Here is a 19,350-nt window from a genome sequence, read left to right on the forward strand (position 1 = left end):
CTGGCAAACCAGCCAAGCCTGACAGTCTGGCTGGTGTGGCCGCCAGCCTACCTCAGTGTTTGTTGTCTGTACTGTCTGGAGTGCGCTATAGAGAAGAATCCTATAATTTAGGTTTTAAATAGAATACTTGATGAAAAGCAGGTGGGTTTTACATGTCTGGTCTAGTAAATAAATTCAACCTGAAGTTAGCCTCCTGCTATTCGTTGTAAACCCTATTGCCATTTTATGTCTCATTATCTGAACAAGAATATGAAGATGCATTATGAAAATAATGTTACAAAACAACTGAGTGTCTTTTTCAGGCTTATACTGAGCACGTACAAAGCTATCTGCCATTATAAAAACATCCTGAGTGGTACTGCTGGAGTACCTGGCATATCAGAACAGCAGTAAACCATTGGTGCTGCCTATCTTTAAATTTGTAAATAGGTTTTCCTGCAAGTGACTTGCCATTATTATTAAGGAGTTGCTCCAATCCTTGAAGAAAAGCACTTTGCCACGCAATATTCCATTGCTGCCATGTACTGTATTTGCTGCTGTCTGTAACATCTTTTAACTTATTTTAAAATTAAGAATCGTGTTAAATAAGAAAATGCTCTTTTTTTTAGTGGATTGAACACACCACCAAACTTGCTTTTATACCAACAACCGCAGGTATGTTGTATATAATGAAAATAAATGGCACTGCATAGAATCTCTTCAAAATTCCTGTTCTTGCTTAGGCTGGCCTAGGTCCTACACTTAGTAAAAATGTCAGGAGAGGTAACATACACAAAATGGTCTCCAGTTGGTGCCAGAAATGCTTAATTATGATACACATCAGCCCTGGTTGAGAAGATACAGCTAAACAGCGGAAGTAATATGAGTACTTCCTGAACTAACAGTGCCTTAATGGGGGTGCAAGAGTATCATTGAAAAGGCAGGATGAGAAGGCAACCTGTAGACCCTTCCTCTCTCTGTTTATCCTAGTAAAAATCTAAAGGGACAGCCTGTGGGACTTTCAGTGATACAGAGGCAGAACTATTTTCTTCAGAAAAAAAACCACCTGAAACTAGTGACCTTTGTCTTGAATTAGTGAGATTCTTGATCCCTAAATTTACCTTTTGTCTTCTTGCCCAGTTAGTATTATACCTGTTCTGCTTTATCTCATTTCTCAGCTGAAACGATGTAAACATGATAAACAGTTAGGATTTTGGTAGGAGAGTGTGCCAGTTTTTCAGGTTAACTTGTGTTAAGAGGTGGGCATTGAATTGCAGTTTCTCTTCAGCCAGTCACTGATTCTGCTTCTCATTGTGTATTTTATTCTGCTGGTTGCATGTTTCATGTGTTGATTGTTTTTAGCTTGGTCAATGTTTAACAAAAAGCAAACTATCAATAAAAATGTCAAGGAAAATATTAGTCATAAAATTATACCACCACAGTTGGTAGTATGATGTAGGAACTGGAGAACGAAACATTACCATGTTTTTAATCACTCATAATTTCTTAGTAGAATTAAGACCTTTATTTCAGTGCTGCTACTATTAGAAAAATAGACACTTTTCTTCATCAGGTGACCCACATGCTGATGCATTTAGAGGTTTTCTATTTGTGTGTGGAAAAAATATCCTACAAGAAGTCGGCTGCATGGTGTACCTTTTTTCTGTTTTGTTTCATGCACAAAAGGTTTGTAGTTGTTCATGGCCTTTGTTGATAATGCATAACTAGTGCTCATCAAGGTCCAAGAATTTGCTCCTAACTGTAAATTTTCAAATGCAAGTCCTAAAGTGTTTTATCTTCTGTCTTTTTGAAGCTCCAGCTCTTGAAATCAAGTACATAAAATTGTCATCTTCCATGTTAAAAAAAAAAAAGGGTGTTTTCTCATGGCTGAAGAGGAAGCTAAAAACTCACCTCAGTCTGTGATACAAACTCGCAGAGAAGACAGCAAAGAAAAGGCCAGCCAGTTAGCCACTTGTACAGATTTTTCAGATTACAAATTTAAAGTAAATTTCATATATTTTGAGATACAATTTAGGATTTTTGAACTCTCCTGGTTCTCACTATGATAGTTTGCATCTGCTGCTGAAGTTATGTATCACTGTTAAACCTATATGATATACAGATAGCCTATATAGATATGCAGCCTTTACAGATATTTACAGATTTAGTACTCACTGAAATCAGAGGGAGACATCTGTCTTTAGTCCTTAAGAGATTTACCCTTAAGAGAGTAGCCTAATCTGTCTATTTGGTTTCACAAAATGCATGTTATTATCAGAAATGAGTTGTAGTGAACATTTATAGTGAAGTGACCTAGGGATCAATATAGGAAAAAGACCTGCTCAACAGTTAACCATCTTGACTTTATAGCATGCTATGGTGTTGGAATTCTGAAATTTACACATAACTATCATAGTCAGAATTCACGAGTATCACCATAATAATCACCAGGTTTGTCTATTTTCCTGGGTAAAAGTCCTTCCACTAGTGTCTTCTGAACTTTTTCCAACCAGATTTCCGCTTGCTTGTATTCACAGGTGCACAAATATTCCTGTACTTTGCATGTACTGATCTATTTGAAAATGTTTCCAAGTAATTTGTGTCAGATGAAAAGACCAAGGATGACATGCTCCAAGGGAAAACCATCGAGGTAACACAGTTAAATGTGATTAATAAACAAAGAGGCAGATATTGCCTGTACATACAGTAATCGCAGGGAGCCATACCAGTAAGTGAATCACTGGAGCTTGGAACTTCATACTTGTATACAGGAAAATTGAGAGGTCATCTCACATCACTTCAGAAACTAGACATATGACTTCCATAGCAACAAACATTACATGAATCACCGAATCATTCAGGCTGGAAGGGACTGAGGGAGGTCTCTGGTCCAGTCTCCTGCATAGCAGAGGATCAGACATGAGATCAGGCCGGATTGCTCAGGGCATTGCCCGGTCAGGTCTTGAAAATCTCCAGGGGTGGAGACTGCACAACCTCTCTCTGCAACCTGCTCCAATGCTTGGCAGTCCTCAGGGGGAAAAAGTTCTTCCTAATATCCATCAGGAATTTCCTGTTTCAATTTACGTCCTTTGCCTCTTGTCCTCCTGCTGTGCACCACTACGAAGAGCGCAACACCATCTCTTCCATCCCCTTTCCATGGGGCACTGGGGGCTGCCCATGAAGCCATCTCTGCTCCAGGCTGAAAATGCCTCAGCCCTGCAGCTTCTGCTTGCAGGGCAAGTGCTCCAGTCGCCAGCCATCTCAGCACCCTCTTCTGAACATTCCCCAGTTTGTCAGTGTCTTTCTTGTATTAGGGGGCCCACAATCGGACACAGTATTTTTGATAAAGTCTAACGAGTGCCAATTAGAGAATGATAAACCCTTCCCTCAGTCTGCTGCCTGTGCTGCTTGCTGCTCAGGCAGCCCAGATACTGTTGGTCTTCAAGGATGCAGCAGGCCTGTGCTCAGCTCATTGCCTGCCGAGCCAACAGGTTTAATGGGTAGAAGGTCGTTTGTACCTGCACAGAGCTAGAATGTACCCCGGTTTCCAAGTTTTGACAGTGTTGGTGTGAACGTCCCTTACAGGCTTCCTTTGGAGAAGGGTTTGAGTTGGAAACACAGCTGCGCGAGGATCCTTAAAGGAAAAAATAGGAAGAGCTCTTGGTAAGCCTTTGAGATACAGGCTTTGATAAAACCAGAGGGAACTGGTTCCTGAGCAGCACGCAGATGCACAAACCTGCCTGCTGCTTTATGGGTGGCTTAGATTTGGGTAGCTTAGAAGAAAGTTGGGGTGCGTGCACTTATGCTGGCTAATTTGTAGTGTCTCCTTTTCCCGATAGATAAATAAGTTGTTATTTCTTAAGTGCAATGAACAAGGCATACTTTACAGCCTTGTCTTCACTGGCGCTTGGGACTCAGTTGTGGGTTTTGATTGTCACCAGAGTTCAAACATTACATAATATTAAGTAGTTATTTATAGTAAGGATTGTTTTTTTCATAGTTTACCCCTATGATAAATGGCGTTTCTTTTTGTCATGCAGGTCCAGAGTGTTCGACTCCCATGTCTGTCCTGCTGCAAGGCACCTGGCACTGACACCTGTAAAACTCACAAGCTTAGCTTTAGGTCGTGGTGCTGCCCTTTTGGTTTCACTGGGCTGTACTCCCCTGGGAAAACACCAGCAAAAACACTTACAGCATCCGAGTCCTGTTTGGTCACGTATCTGTGTGCGTATCTTTATATATCTATATATAGCTGGAACGGATTGTGACAGTCTCACAGTGATCCATCTCTTCCCCCAGTAGCACGTTACTCTACTACGTCTAATCAGTGCTGAGCAGATTATTCACAAAGAATTTCACAAAGAATTATTCACAATAATTTATCAGACAAATGTAGCTGCTTTATCTGCTCAGGGAATATCTTAAACCAGACTATGATTTTTCTCCTATTTATTAATTATTCAGCAGTCATCAATACTTTTTTCACATTGTTAACTGTGGAGAGATCACTGAATTTGTGCTGTTACACAAATTTGCATGGATCATTTCCACATAAGTCGATATAATCTTTCGGCTCATTTTAGCAAATGAGAGAGCCTGAATTTAAGGTTGCCTGAAAAATTACAGAAATCCTTTCCACGCACGGTCAGAGTAAAACTTCTGTGCGGGTCTTCTTTAAAACTCATTCTTTTGAATAGAAAACGAATTCCCGTCAACGAATTCCAAGCGGCTTCGGTAGGAAACATTATTCTACAAAAATTAGAAATATCTTGACCGCGGTGACAGGAAACGCGCGACCGTGGCTGAACGGGTGTTTCTGCACACCCAGGTCCCCGAGGAAGACCCGTGTCCCCGTTGTGGGTGGGTGGGTGTTGCCGCTGGAGGCACCCCGTCGCCCCTACAGCCGTTTCACCCACCCTCGCGAGCATATCGCGATAGACAAGGCCTCTCTCCCCGCCGCCGATTTCCGCGGCGTTTCCCTTCGAACTCGTGAACAGCTCGCGGGCGCCCGCCCGAGCCCGCAAAACCCGAGGCGCGCCTTGTGTTTTTCTGCTGTTTCGCCGCTTTTCGCCACTGGGACTCACCCCCTCCGTCGCTCGCTGGCCACGCCCCCTCGCGGGGCCCCGCCCCCCTCCGCCCCGCCCCTCTTGGGGCGGGGCCAGCGCCCGCCGCAGCCCCGCCCCCTGCCGCTGCGCTGAGGCGGCCCCGCGCCTTCCGCCGGGGGCAGGTGGGGCCGGTGCTCTGAGGGGGCGGGCGGTGGCGGCGCGGGCAGGCGTTGCTCTCGCTCCTCCTCCTCCGCCCCCCTCTCCCTCTTCTCCTCCTCCCCCTCCTCCCCGTAGCACGGCGGTGGCGGCGGGCAGGCTCCTGCCACGGCCCCCGCAGCTCCCCAGCCTGGGCGGCGCAGCGGCCCTCCCGCTCCTTCCTTCCTTCCTTCCTTCTTCCCTCGGTCGCCGCCTCGGGCCCCCGGCGCGATGTCGGGCGGCTCGGCCGGCGCCCCCAAACCTCTCCCGTCCTCTGGGCCCAAGTCGTTGCGGGAGATGCCGCATCCCCTGGCCACGTCCAGCAGCGAGGAGATGGGGCCGGCGCTCACCCCCAGCCCCGACCTGCTGCTACCCCGCAGCATCGGCGACAAGGTACGGCCCGGGGAAGGGAGGTGGGGAGGCGTTTTGGGGGTGTCTCCGCTTTTGAAGGGAAGCGTGGAGAGGAGGGCTGTGTGTGGCGTTTCCCCGCCACATCCCCTTCCCCGGCTGCATCCCTGGCTCCCTGCGGGGAAGTGAAGCCCTGGGCGATGCAGACATCCATTGCAGGAGCCCGGGGCTGCCCGGGGAGGGGGGCGAAGGCACTCGGTGTGGGGGCTGCAGCTATCGTGTCGCTCTCTGCAGAGGACCGGTGGGGACATCGGTGCTCCTGCTCTCACTGGGTGCGAGAAGCAAGATTTTACTGATTGTGTCTTCCCGTGGCTCGTACCCTCTACGGATGGGTCTGAATGCTTCAGGAATTGCTGCAGCTCCCTCGCCGTCTCCTTCCTGTAGCCCTCACGGGGAAAGCTTGGAGCTGCCGTTGCTTCCTTACCCCCGGGCTTGTCATCAGCTTGTCTGTGATTGTCCTCTCCAGAGCTGAGCTCCTGCTCGCTTCATCTCGGTGGTGTAATATGGAGAGGATGCTGTTGCAGGAGTTCCTGTGCCTGCTTTCCCTTCCCTGGCTCTGACATGTGTCCGCAGGACGCTAGCAGGCTTTGGAAAGTGCCTTGCTCATGTGTGGGCCTTGGATGTAGTAATTCCTGAATGTGAAAGCAGTAGCGGCAGCACAGCACTGCTGATATATTAACTACTCTCGCAAGGACTTAGTATCTCTGTGGAAAGACTTCCTGAAATGCGTTATTGTAGGATTTCCTGGGAGCAAGGGTTGCAAGGGATGAGATTGGTTTGAAACTTTATAACGAGCAGTTTTGGGTTGCCGGCTGGTGTGTGTGCAAGGTGTTACGGAGCTGCTGATGACAAGAGGTGCTTCCTATGGCTGTTGTCCTGGGGGCCCTGGAGCTGCTTCTGGGCAGGGTGGATCTGCTAGCCTCCAAAATCTTTGGGGCTGCCAGCAGTATCTGGTCTGATAAACTCCTGTGCTCTCAGGGAATGAGTCAAAGTGGTCTGGCCTCTTCCATGTGTCACCTTCTGCTGCCCTGCAACTGTGCTGTACAGATTCAGCACTTGTTCCTGCCCATGTAAGGAGCCCTCTCCTTGAATGTTTGCCCACTGTTGTTCAACTGAGAAGCCAGGCTTTCCTTCCCTCTGGGAGCATATGCCTTCATCTAAGAAACCTGTTGAAGAGCTGATGGCTCTGAGAGAGAAGGGGATGTGTGATTAAGGTGGGAGTAGAAATGGTGGACTTTTTTTGTCTATGATAGATTGGATTTTCTCATGAAACTAGATTGCTGTCTGACCATCCTGTAGCAATGGGAGTTGGCAGCTGCCTTCATGGCTCTTCTCGCAGCTCAGGAGTGCAGTGGGGGTACTGTACTCTGTCAGCACTGACCATCCACACTGCTGCATAGCTGGTGAGAAGCAGCTCACACCCTATAACTTCTTTCCTCAGCTATATTAAAAAGCTTTTTTGCTTTTGGAGCACAAGCAAGCTCCCTTCCTCTTTACTGCTGTGAGGTGTCTAAGAAGTGTATCAGCATCCCTGATAATGCACAAGTATAAATACCTCTCTAGCCTCAGGCTGTGGTCAGTTAATGTCTCAGTAGGAAGGTTCTTGCCCAGCTTTTCTACCAGCAACACAGGTGAAGTCCCATCTTCCTACATTTACCTGTATGTAGTACTGTCCTGTTCTAGGCATTTGGCAGCACAGAAGTACTCTCAAGGGCGGGAGCAAAAAGGGGCTGGGGTAAGCAATTTTTAGACTTGAGGGCTTGAGAGCAGTTCTGTGGTTGACCTGGAAATGGCACTAGGGTAATGAGCAGAATAAAAGGATTTTCAGTAGGAAGAGCAATATTATTATTTTTTTTCCTTCTAGCAGAATTAGCAGAAAAAGCTAAAAGTCTGGTCCTTCTAATGGAAGGAGTCCAACAGCTTTGCAGTGTGAGGGATACCCCTTCTTCCACTTAATACCTGATGCACAGGCAAGAAAAAAATGAGTTAACTTCTCTCCCACCTCAGGAAAAACTTCAGCAAGCAAACAGGTGTTCCTAACTTCAAAGCAATAGTAAGCCTGAACTGCTGGCACTGTGTATTGAGTAGTCTATGGAGTGAGCATGATAAGTGGAGGCAAATAGGTAAAACTGCCTTTTAGGTGGTTAGTATGCCTCTTGGTCTTAACCTCTGGTGGTGGGTCATTAATCTCTTGAAAGGCTGGGTCACTAATCAACTAACAATGTGTGGATAGCTCCAATAGTTGGTAAACAGAGGGAGGTCAGTATTCAAGTCTGACTCAGGCATAAAGCTCTGCAGCTGTTCTTTATTGATTCTTGAACAGGAGCTGTGCTTGTCTGCTCTCTTGGCCTTTCCAAGGGCCTTTCTGGAGGGTCTGGTGGAGATTGGCACTGCAGGAGAAGTGTGGGTTGAAGTCTTCCACTTCGAAGTGGCTCTGAGACAGTGAGCTTCTGTAAGGACTGCTGTCCATAACCAGGCCTGTACTAGGACATCCCTCTGGCAGAGGGATGGTGGCAATGGCTGACCCATCACCATGAACTGGATAACTTGCTTTTTCTGGGTTCTTCTTACCTGCTCTGAGCAAATACGTCCTAAGCACTGCTGCGAGATAAAAGTACCTAAGGCTGAAATCCTCTGAGGAGAGAAACTGCAGAAGAAAGGGAAGCTGTCTGCCTATAAAGCAATGCCACAGATGTACAGCATGAAGTGGATGAACCTCTACCATTACTGCTTTGCATTCTTTAAAGCATGCTTTCTTTGCTTTTTTGGAGCCGCTGATTTAAGAATGCTATTTTATCCTGAGTCAGAGGAACCTGGAGGACAGGAACACTGGCTGCATGTCTGATGTTGGTTTTTGATTCAGACATGGGAATAGGTCATGGGAAAGGGAAGGAGAACCTTCAGTGCTGTTTTCTGTGGCTTCCGTGGTTCTGAGGCCCTCTAAGTAGACTAATCTCAAGTTTTCTGACTCTTATGAAGAGGGCTGCAGAGCTTTCATTATCTGAAATGAAATAGCGTCTTCATCCTGCCTTGTAGAAGAGAGCTATTTTAGGAGCCAGGAAACCTTGACTTCTGAGCAGCATCTAACCTTTTAAATGAAATGGATGTTTCTGCCTAAGTACTTGGCGTTCGCAGTGGTGCTGCAGCAACCATGAAACACTCGAGTTGTAGATTCTTGTCTCTGAAGCATTTCTGTATTGGCTAGATCTTTCTAAAAAGATCTTTTTGTTCCCCTCAAGTCTAATTGCATAAAACATTGTCCTGATACCTGACCACCGTCAGCTTTTTCAAGCTTATTCTCCCGTTACCCTTGCTACCTCCAAATGAGGAGACAGCTAAAGCTGAACCTAAGCAGTACTGACCCCTCCTTTTTTTTTTTTTTTTGACATCAGGTGAGATGGCAACATGCAGGAGGAAGCTCCCTCAGGATGTATGGCAAGGTCCATTGCGGTTAGCTGTAAAACTGAGTTCTTGCTGTCTTAACAGAGCTTTTGGAAGGCATGCCAACTAATTTGAGATGTGCTTCTCAGAGCAGATCCTCTGCAGAGGAAGATAAGACAAATGGGGAAGTGTCATTGTGGATTTCTCTCCTTTTTTTTTTTAAAAAGGAAGTTCTGCTTGCATATGACTAATTGACTCCACTGGTTTGTCACTTTCAGTAGCAAATCTGCTCTGTGCACTAGGACAAACACTTTGACACTAAGGAGAAAAGGTATTATTAAATGGGTTACTGGGTTTGTAGCAGAGGTGAGAAGTAGATGGTATTCTGCTGTGAGATTGTACTCAAATGGTTGTAGAACTATGATACGACTCAGGATGCAGCCCCACTGAGGCTGTGCAGATTGAATTATGTGCTGCTATGTGTTGGAAGTGCCAGGCTATGCAGAATTAGAAAGAAAGTGTTCTGTCTGGCTTACTCCCACTGTCCTCTAGCTGTGGTCCTTGTAGTCCTTCTAGACTTGTGTTGTGAGAGTACCTTCCTAATAGGGTGAAGAAGAACATTGGCTGTTCTTGCTATGGTCTGCCTTGAGACTGGCAGCTCTCTGATAGGGTCCAGAGTCCCAGTACTGGTTTCTTGCTTATCACTTCAAAAGCTTTCATATGTCACCTGTCCTAGGGCTCAGACTCCCGTGTCCTCTTTCAGACATCTCTGAGTACCTGATGCTGTGGTTGTGGCCAGCTACCTATAATCCGTTCAGCTTTTCTTCTTTGAAGGTGTGCATTCCTTGCATTTGTCTCTGTTAACACTAGACAACTGAAGTGAGCTTCAAAGCTGTTTTGCAGGTAGTATATCAAGCAGAGCTGATCTGAATGCATATTTTGAACTTGCTAATTCATGGAGATGGATGTTATGTTAAAACTCCTACTGCAAACTTCTGGTTACTAATGGAAAACTATTGCTTGCATGTGACCCCTTTCTCATCTGCTTCCAAGTTACCGCCCTGGTGAACCCCTAGGCCTGTATTAGCACCTGATCAAGTATAAATACTTAGTGTGTCTGCTGGAGTGCTGTTACTTAACATTCATATTCTGGAAGGGAGCCTGGTAGCTCTCCAACAAAAAAAATATACTGAGCCTGAACCTCTACTTCCAGCCTCCTTGGTTTCTAGTTTATAATTATTGCTCTTAACTTCATCCACCCACAGATGAAACCAGTTTGCAGTATAATCTGAAAGCTTAAAATAGATCTGCCTGAGCTTTTACAAAACTCTTCCTTCTCTGACTAAATGAGAACTGTTAGACCAACACCATGTATTGTTCTTAAAGCAAGCTGAAGGTAAATTCTCAGTTTTGGGAGAGACTGAGGACTACAGAAAGTCAGGAACTGAAGCTGGTGAACTTGTGAAACAATGTCAGTATAGATGATTTGATCTCAGTTCCAATCTACGGGAACGCAAATCTGACAATCATAGGGAAGTTGGGGCTGGATGGCATCTGTGGGTATCTTCTAGTCCAATGCCTTGGCTCAGAGCAGAGTTAGCTAGAGCAGGCTGCCCAGGATGCTGTGAAGTTGATTTTCAAGTATCTGTCTGGGTAACCTGTTCCTACATCCAGTCACCCGCCAAGTAAAATTTCTTTCTCACGTTTATCTGAAGCTTCCAATACTTCAATTTGTGCCTATTGTCTCTTATTCTGTTGTTGGATCCATTGAAAAGAGTCTGTCACCACCTTTTGTACATCCCCCATCAGGTATTTATTCATATTGGTAAGATCCCCTTAGTATTGTCTTCTCTGGGCTGTTGGCCTCTTTTGCCATGAGGCATATTGTTGGTTCATGGTCAACTTCTCCATTGGGATCTGTTGTGTGGGCTGTTTTTTTGTGGTGTTTTTTTTTTTTCCTTTCCTTCTGCCAAGCTGCTTTTCAATCAGTCACCACACAGCTGTATGGGGTTATTCCTGCCAGGTGCAGAACTTTGCATTTCCTCATGTTGAATATCATGAGGTACCTGTCAGCCCATTTCTCCATCCTGTTGAGGTCCCTCTGAATGACAGCACAACCCTCTGATGTATCATGCACTCCCTCCGGTTCTGTACCCTCAGTGCATTTGCTGAGGATGCACCCTGGCCCATCATTTAGGTCATTAATGAAGCTGTTAAACAGTAGTGGTCCTATTACTCTCTGCTGGTGTACTCCACTAATGACAGCCCTCCAGTTGGAATTTGTGCGATCACAACCCCTTGAGCCCAGCAGTTCAGCCAGTTTTCAGGCTCCTTTGCTGTACATCTGCCTAGCTTGTACCTCACCAACTTGTCTAGGAAACGTTATGGGAGACAGTGTTGAAAGCCCTCTTAAAGTTGAGATGAACAACATTAAAGCTCTCCTGTACACCAGGCCAGTCATATCTTCATAGCAGGTATTGGGTTGGTTAAGCATGTCTTCCCTGAACTCCATGCTGACTTCTCCTCACTATGTCCTTTGTATGTTTGGAAATGGTTTACAATACTTGCTCGATCACCTTTCCAGGGATTGAAGTAAGGCTGACTGGCCTGTAGTTCCTTGTATCTGCTGCCTTGAAGACAGGAGTGACACTTGGTTTCTTCCAGTCCTCAGGAACCTCCCCTCATCACCATAATAAGGATAAGATAATTGAAAGTGGTATTACAGTGGCATCATCCAGCTCCCTCAACACTTGTGAGGACCCCATCTCATCATGGGTTTATGTCTGTCCAGTTCGTGGATGTGCTTCCTAACCTGGTCCTCCCCCACTGATGAGGAGTTTGCCTTATTCCAGACTTTCCCACTGGGCTCAGGGGCCTGGGATTCCTGAAGGCTGGTCATCTCAGTAAAGACTGAGGCAAAGAAAGCACGAGTACTTTGGCCTTATCTGTGTCCTTTGTCATCAAATCTTCTGCCCCATCAGGTCTGCATTTAGTTCTTTGTTTTGCTGCTGATGTACCTGTAGAAGGCTTTCTTCTTGTTGTTCTCATCCTTTGCCAGATTTGGCTCCATCCCACTAAACCCATCCCTGCATGCTTAGACAGTGTTTCTGTATTCCTAATGGGTCTGCTGTGCCTGCTGCTGCTTTTTTATGCTTCCTTTTCATATTTGAGTTTAGTCAGGACCTCCATGTTCATGCATGCAGGTCTTCAGTGATCTTTACCTGTTTTCCTGGTCATTGGGATGAACCAGTTTCAGGGCTGGAGAGGTGTTTCTTGAAAATAAACTAGTTCTGCTGAATGCCTCTCCTTGGCTGTGTGCCTTCCTCCTAGCAGATCCCTGAAGAGGCCAAAGCCTGCTCCATGGAAGTCTGGAGTTGTGATCCTGCTTTTTTCTTTGCTCCGTCCTCTCAGGATCCAGAACTCCACCAGCTCGTGACTGCTGGGGCAGACCCCTGCCTTCCCATCCCTTACCAATTCTTCCTTCTTCGTAAGACTAAAGTTCATCAAAGCAACTCCCATTGTCAGCTTATGAATCGCCTGTGCAAGGTGGTTTTCATCAGTGCACTTCAGCCTTTTAGACTGATGTCACCTCTGCTGTGTTGTCCCTCCAGCAAATGTGATTCATGTTACCCATAAGGACCTGTGAATGTGAGAGTTCTTCCAGTAAGTCCCTGTCCTTGTCTGCAGAAGTGGTGCTTGAAGGATACAGGAATATTGTTTTCCAATCAGGACAGTAGGATTCCTAGTTTGGTTGAACTGTCTCCTAACTGTTTCAGAATTCATCTACTTGTGAAGCTGTTTTTGTGGCTTTTGAGGGATCCTGTGGTTCTCTTCCCCCAGTTACTGCACCAAATGGGGAGGTTACGTTGCATAGTAGGTATGTGTTAAATTGCTGAACCGTGGTTCTGAGGCCGGGAAGCTTTCAGGTACAAGCCCTTGTCTGCCACACGGTTTTAAGTGGGCCATTGGCTCTCAAAGGCTGAGCTTAGTTGTCCTGTTTAAACGAACAGGTGTCTCTTCTGTTGCACTGTACGCGTGCGTGCACACGTGTGCATCAGGCAGTTCTTTTTTTTAGTCTCCTAGTTAAAAGAACTGGCTTAAACCTAGCATGACTTTCAGCTTGCCATCAGGGCTCTACCCACAGCAAACCTGCTGGCTGAATCCAGTTTCCCATCTTTCATAATGGTGGTAACTAGAACTGCTTTCTCTAGCTGTTTCCTCTCTCAAACTCATGATGTCACTTGGATAGGTTAATATTGTGGTATCTTAAGGAAAAGACAGAGTGCTTGTCTCCGTTTTGCTTGTAGCCAGTCTGGAGTTTGATGGTGTAGAAGCATGTACGTCTCGTTGGTGTGCTTGCTTACTGTTGCCTTCATTTATAGAAATAGGATTTTATTGATAAGAGTGCTTTAATGGTATCTTACAGTAGGTGCTCTAGCACTGATGTAAAACTGTACTCACTGGTCTCTTTGTGATCCACAACTTCCCAGTACAGTGAGTTTCTCTGGAATTGTCAATTCCCATCTCTTCTGAACAAGATGAAGGACAGCTAATGCTTAACTTGGGACAAACACTTGTATCGACATAACTGCCTTAGTGTTGTTACTTTTTTTTTAATCTTTCCATCTGCTAAAACTTCTACTGTATAACAGTATTACTACTTTGTTTCAACTTAATGGAAGGAGGGGTATACTTGGAGGTTGAATGCGATGTTGCACAGCTTTCATAATCTTTTTGACAGGATTGCTTCATACTTAATGAGACAGAGTATTGAAAACAGATATTCAAAATGTATGTAGAAGAACTTGGTTCTTCAGCTGGGTTTCAGAAGGGTGGGTCTTGGCAATAACTTGCCAGCCATGGTGGAAAAAGTTATGCTTGGTGGTCGGAAAGAATCCTCTGGGCTGCCTGTGCTGGAATACCTCAAACCTCCCCGAGTTGCTAGATGCTCTCTGAGCTCCTTCACACAGAGAATGGGATAACCAGCTTGATTAAGGAGCTCTCTTTTTACAGCTGTGTAGGCACATCATTCTCCTACTGGTGCCTCAGGGGTTTGTGGTAAGCCTCAGGCAGTGTGTCCCTGTAATTAATGATGGGAGGGGCAGAGGATAGGGACTGAGGCTTTTCTATTGTCAACGCATCTGTGATCTGGGAGACATCAGTTCCTATATTAACCTGCAAACTGTTGTCCCGGTGTCTTCTAGAATTGTGGACAACTCTTGTGGTATCTCAAGCAGGTCATCTGGCTGTCACACTAGCCAGTCTCTTCCTTATCTGAGTGGAGAGGCTAGTTTCTATAAAGTAGGTCAGGAGACAAGACAGAAGCTCTTATGGTGCAGTGAGACTTAATTCAGTACTGCTACATGAAAATCTACTTGCAAGGCCTAAACTGCATCTTTGAGATTGTAACTTGAATGTGCGTTCAGTCTGCAGAAGACAATACACCAATTAAAAGTGGCATCTGATCTTGTGTATTTCTCAGAAGTAACTTCACTGAGGCTTGTTCTCTGCTGACCTTGAGCAAGGTCTTAAATGCTGAGCCGTAATGACTCTTTAAGCTGTGGCTAACTTGACTGCCCAAGCCTGGGTTGCAGTGCAGCTGAGACTCCAGGCTCTTGTGGCTGGGGAAAACTGGTCCCATCGCTTGGATTAAATTGTGCAGAAAGCTCCAATCTCCACCATGGAGGTGGTGGCAGCTGCAGCCCTGAGGTAAAAGGTAAAAGCCGAGTGAATTTACTCTTAGTAAGTTCTCAAAAAAAAAAAAAAAGTGGGGAATGTGTTTCTCTTCCAGTTACTAAGGGCGGTAACTGGCAGCAAGGTAGCTGCTAGCAATACCGCAGTGACCAACTGAAGATGGAAAACAAATCCAGGGAGCTGCAAATCTAGCATTGCCAATGCTAGTCCAACTTAAATGGTTTATTGGCAGATTAATTTATGGTACATGTTTTACTTTCTAAATTGGGAGGGGTAGGGGGCAGAAAGAGGTGTTGCCTTCAGCTGTAGGAGTTGTTATAATGCCAAAACTGTTGATTCTTAACAAGATAGTTCACAGAAATAATAAGGTATCTGTCTGAATAAGCATGTAGGTGACATGGGTTAGTGCAACTAGCTGAAATTGTTATGAAAATAAAGGCAATAGTCCATAATTCATACAACAGGCAAGGAAAGAGCTTAGCCAAGAGCTGTATTTAGAGTGGTCCTCAAAGCATAAATTCCTCTGAAGAACATCACTGTCTTACATTCAGAGCTCCTACACTGCTTCTTCTATGAAGCAGTGAGCAGTAGGTGAGAAGTTACTCTAGGAGTGAGAGTGGTGGTGTCTCTAACCACCAAAGGTGGGCTTCTGCTGGACTCTGGTTTGTGGTTTTATGTATCTTAGGTTGAAGAGAACTGCACTAGCATGTGGGAGCAAAGACATCGTGAAAATGTGTAGTACTCTACTCCTCAGGAAAATGAGCAAAATGTAAATAGCAACTGGCTTTTCTTGCTTCTAGATGATACCCTCAAATTAAGGAGTGCAGACCCTACTGTGAGGATGAGAACCTTTCTGCCTGCTTTGGAAAAGAATAGGTGCAGTGGTCTGTATGTGGTGTTACTAGTGATGGGATGACTTACAGCAGTGAAGCACGTGCTTTCATCCTGATTCTTTTTTTTTAGTCTGTGCTCTATCCTCAAGCTGAACTTGTCTGAAAAAAACAAGCTCTTCTAAACCACCCTGATGCTGCATATCTGATGAGTAGCTAGTAGCCTCTCAAAGCCAAAACACTAGCAACGGGTGAAGTTTCTCTCTGTCACATCTACCAGGAAAACTGTTACTACGCTGGTTCAATGCCCTGTCTTCATGGGAAAGCATGGCCTTACACTGCTTCAGTGGAACTTGCTGTATCCTTCTGAAGGTCTTCCTAGAGTATAAAACCAGCTGTATTAAAATCTGTCTGTATAGTTGGCCCCGCTTTTCCAGTGAGCTTGAATGATGTGATGTGTTCTTTGAAAGCAATATGCTGCAGTGCAGGAGTTGCTCAAGGGCAGAGCTCCTCCCCCTCACTGCTGCACATGGTGTTAGCAACAGCTACTTTCGACTAGCTCAGTGGTGAAAGCGCTGACATGTGGGAATGGTGATAGACTACACTCACACCCGTGCTTATCTGGCTAGAATGGCACCTTTGCTATAGCTTTTTTGGTACTAGTATAAGGCAAATTGGAAGCAGAAGTCTTGGATTCTGCCAAGACAAATCTGTGTCTTGGGTTGTTACCAAGAAAATCACTGGAAAACTTTAATCAATACTGTTTATTGCCAGTGATCAGTTTGGCCTCCGGTTCTGTATGCTGACTTCAGTGTGCTGACCAGCTTGCTCCTGGATCAGTATACTTCACTTGAAGTCGTGTGTGCCGAACACCTGTATGTGCCACAGTAGCTGTCAGGAGCCTAGGCCATATAAATAAAAGGTGTGTCTGTAGATCTCATGCCTTGTTTCTTCCCTCTATCGGTCTCTATAGATAGTTTTCATGCTGTGAGGAAATACTACATGACTGCTTTTCATCACTTGCTCCCCTTAAAGCAGGGAGTGAAGCAGTCATACTGTGTTGTTTTTGTTTGGTGTATTTGGGTTTTTTGTGTTGTTTTTTTTTCTGCTTGTGACAGATACACACTCTGTGTACTCCTCCCCTCTGGGAACAAATGCCTTTCTGCTGGAAAATATCTTGCTTATCAGCAAAGGTGATGGAGGGGTATCCCATAAATTGCACCAGCACAAACTAACTCTGAGACCTCCTCCAAGAGCACACTCCTCCAGCTCTTCCAGGCTTTGAGATGAAAACACAAGTTCTTCTGTTTCAATAGCTCTGCCTCCTTTACTTCACAGTGATGTCTTGTCTGTCTGACTTGCTCTCATGAAACCTCTGCTGATCTTGTGTGGGGAAATGCTAATGCAACCCATCTAAAACCAGTGAGCATGAGGAAACCCACATCATAATGCAATATGTAAGTGTATTCTTGCTCGTTTAAACAAAGTGTTCACCAGGATACTACAGTGCTTTCCAGCCTTCTGTCATCACTTTCCTTCCTAATTCTTCTCTCTGCTTCTCCCCAATCCTGTGCATCTGTTCACACTTTAAAAAAATATTACTGTTTGCTTTCAAAAAAATCTCAGCCAAATAGGCACTTTGGTGACACCAGGTACCTAGATAACTTTGATGCAGCTAAACCTACTTCTAGAGCATGAACAGGAAAAAACTGCTACACAGTAAGTCTGCAGAGCTTTAACACAAAGCCCGATGTCTCTAGGAGAAAGCTGTTTAGTTTGGACAGACTTAACAAACTGTTCCATCTGTAATCAGGTATAAATCTGGCTTCTTAGATTGGGAATGACTCCTAGTCATATGTTGGATTCAAGTTTTCCTGCTCATGGTCTGAATCCTGGCTGCTTCTTCGCTGTTTAGAAGGTCAGAGCTCAGGCTCTGAAAATTAAGCTTTAAACAAAACACTGGGTGTGTTGGGCTTGTTCATTAACAAGGTGCTCTTTAGTATGTTAAAATGGGTTATGATGTTTCTGGGCACACAGCTGCGGAATCCTTCTGGTCTTGTAACAAACAACAGTCTTGAAACAGATTCCTTGCAAATGGACATGGAACTTAACAGAGCTATAGGAGAGTAACTGGAGACTTGACTCAAAAGGTCTCCATTTTTCTAGATGTTTCTGAGGACATCAACCCTCTGCTGTTTGTGGAGATCTTTGAGCTCTGAAGAGAGAGTAGAGTTGGTGCCTGTTGCCTTCTTCTGAGAACACTAGAACGAAGAAAGAACCTTTCACTCTGCTAAAGGATGCACATCCAAGTCTGCCCAAATGTTAAACTCTCTTGCTTTCCTTCAGGACACAAACACTTTTCTACTACTTTCTACAGCTTAAACATAACTAAACTAATCTTACTGGACAGTTGCCAGACTGGCTTTTTGCTTAGGAAGATAGATAAAGCTTTCTGCGAGGACTCTATTGCTTTGTAAACAGATGTAAAGGCTAACCTTGGGTCTGGGACTGTTTCTTCCAAGAGAACAGTTCATCCTGTGGATGTTTTAAAATACCTCTTTGCATTTAAAATACCTTTCCACAGTAAAGGAGCTGTAAGATATGGCAAGCATCCAGTTACTTCTCACACTTTCCTTCCCGTTCAAAGGATACGGGGGAGTACATGTCAGTGGGAGTTAATAAAACAAAAGTATGTCTTATCTATTTACATTTTGCCCAATTAATGCCTGCTCCAAATAACAACCCATTTCATCTGCCAAATGCCCAGTCCCCAAAGCCTTTTCACCTCTTGTGCACAGTGACATGGTTTATTACTAATACCAAAGGATTTCTCTTAACTACTGTAAAACATCTCTGAGATGCCACTCATGATCATCATTTTTAGAGCGTAACCTGAACCACATTTAGCTTTAGTGTGATATTATGCAGTTCCCCTTCCAGACTAGGAAAAGAGGCCACCCTCTTAAGGACTCTGTAAGAAGACAGACATATAGCCAGACTGTATGAACAGATAGTCTGGTGTGGTACTTAACACCTTCTTGTGACATCCCCCATTATCCCTGTGCACAGGAAGGTTGAAACTGAGCCGTATTGAAGTCTTCAGGGACCCAGCTACAGCAACAGGGATAGGAGAAGGCTTATTACTCTTGCTGAAAACGCTGCTTGCAGGAGGCACTTCTATGGACATGTTCTTGCTCTGGTTAGCTTAGTTGTGATGACTTATGGGAAAACAAACCACAGAGTGCAATAATCCATCCTATAAAACTTGGCCGTTAGCCTCAGGAAAGAGGTGGGAGTCCCACGACCTGCATAAGAAGGTTTGGAAAGTGCTTGTGTCAATCAGGTGGCGTCTCTGTGAAGCTTGTTCTAGTGTTTGTTATAGTCCAGCCAAAGTGCAAAGAAACACTGTTCCAAGTATGATACCTTTGTAAACAAGAATTCTCCCAGGTCTTGGGTGGTACCAAACTGCATGCTGTTACCATCAGCTGCTGCACCGGAAGTTCTTATTTTTTTCAGGGATACTGAGGAGTCTGTCTCCAGGCAACTGACCTACAGAGCAAAAACGCCAGTTTGAGTGATAAACTCCAGAACAAAGTCATCAGACTCATGGCTTGGCTGCATGCTGTACTCTGACACCTATTTAAAATATCCTGAGAACAAATTGATCCAGTGTTTATCTAGTCACTCTTTTGGTTAGATGGGCGGAATACCAGTGGTACTGCTGGAACTGTAGAAGTGAGGCTTGGACCAGGTGTGGTATGCATGCCCCACTAGAGTTAGGGGCTTTCCACCCAACACAGCAGGGCCCACAGACTTAC

The 19,350-nt window shown here is 45.1% G+C and overlaps 1 protein-coding gene across 3 annotated transcripts in view; it reads left to right on the forward strand.

Annotated features, from left to right (window-relative positions):
- The first annotated feature begins 5,161 nt into the window (after positions 1-5,161).
- SNX30 (sorting nexin family member 30) overlaps positions 5,162-19,350 on the forward strand; it is a 47,291-nt gene continuing 33,102 nt past the window's right edge. For all 3 annotated transcript variants that reach the window (XR_012584890.1, XM_074569673.1, XM_074569674.1), the window contains exon 1: positions 5,162-5,612. Coding sequence is in view for 2 of the 3 variants with exons in the window: in XM_074569673.1 (XP_074425774.1) it covers positions 5,451-5,612 (162 nt within the window). In the remaining variant the exon portion in view is untranslated. The remainder of the gene's footprint in view (positions 5,613-19,350) is intronic.

The sequence above is a fragment of the Larus michahellis genome, chromosome Z, assembly GCF_964199755.1.
Source record: "Larus michahellis chromosome Z, bLarMic1.1, whole genome shotgun sequence".
Classification (NCBI taxonomy): domain Eukaryota; kingdom Metazoa; phylum Chordata; class Aves; order Charadriiformes; family Laridae; genus Larus; species Larus michahellis.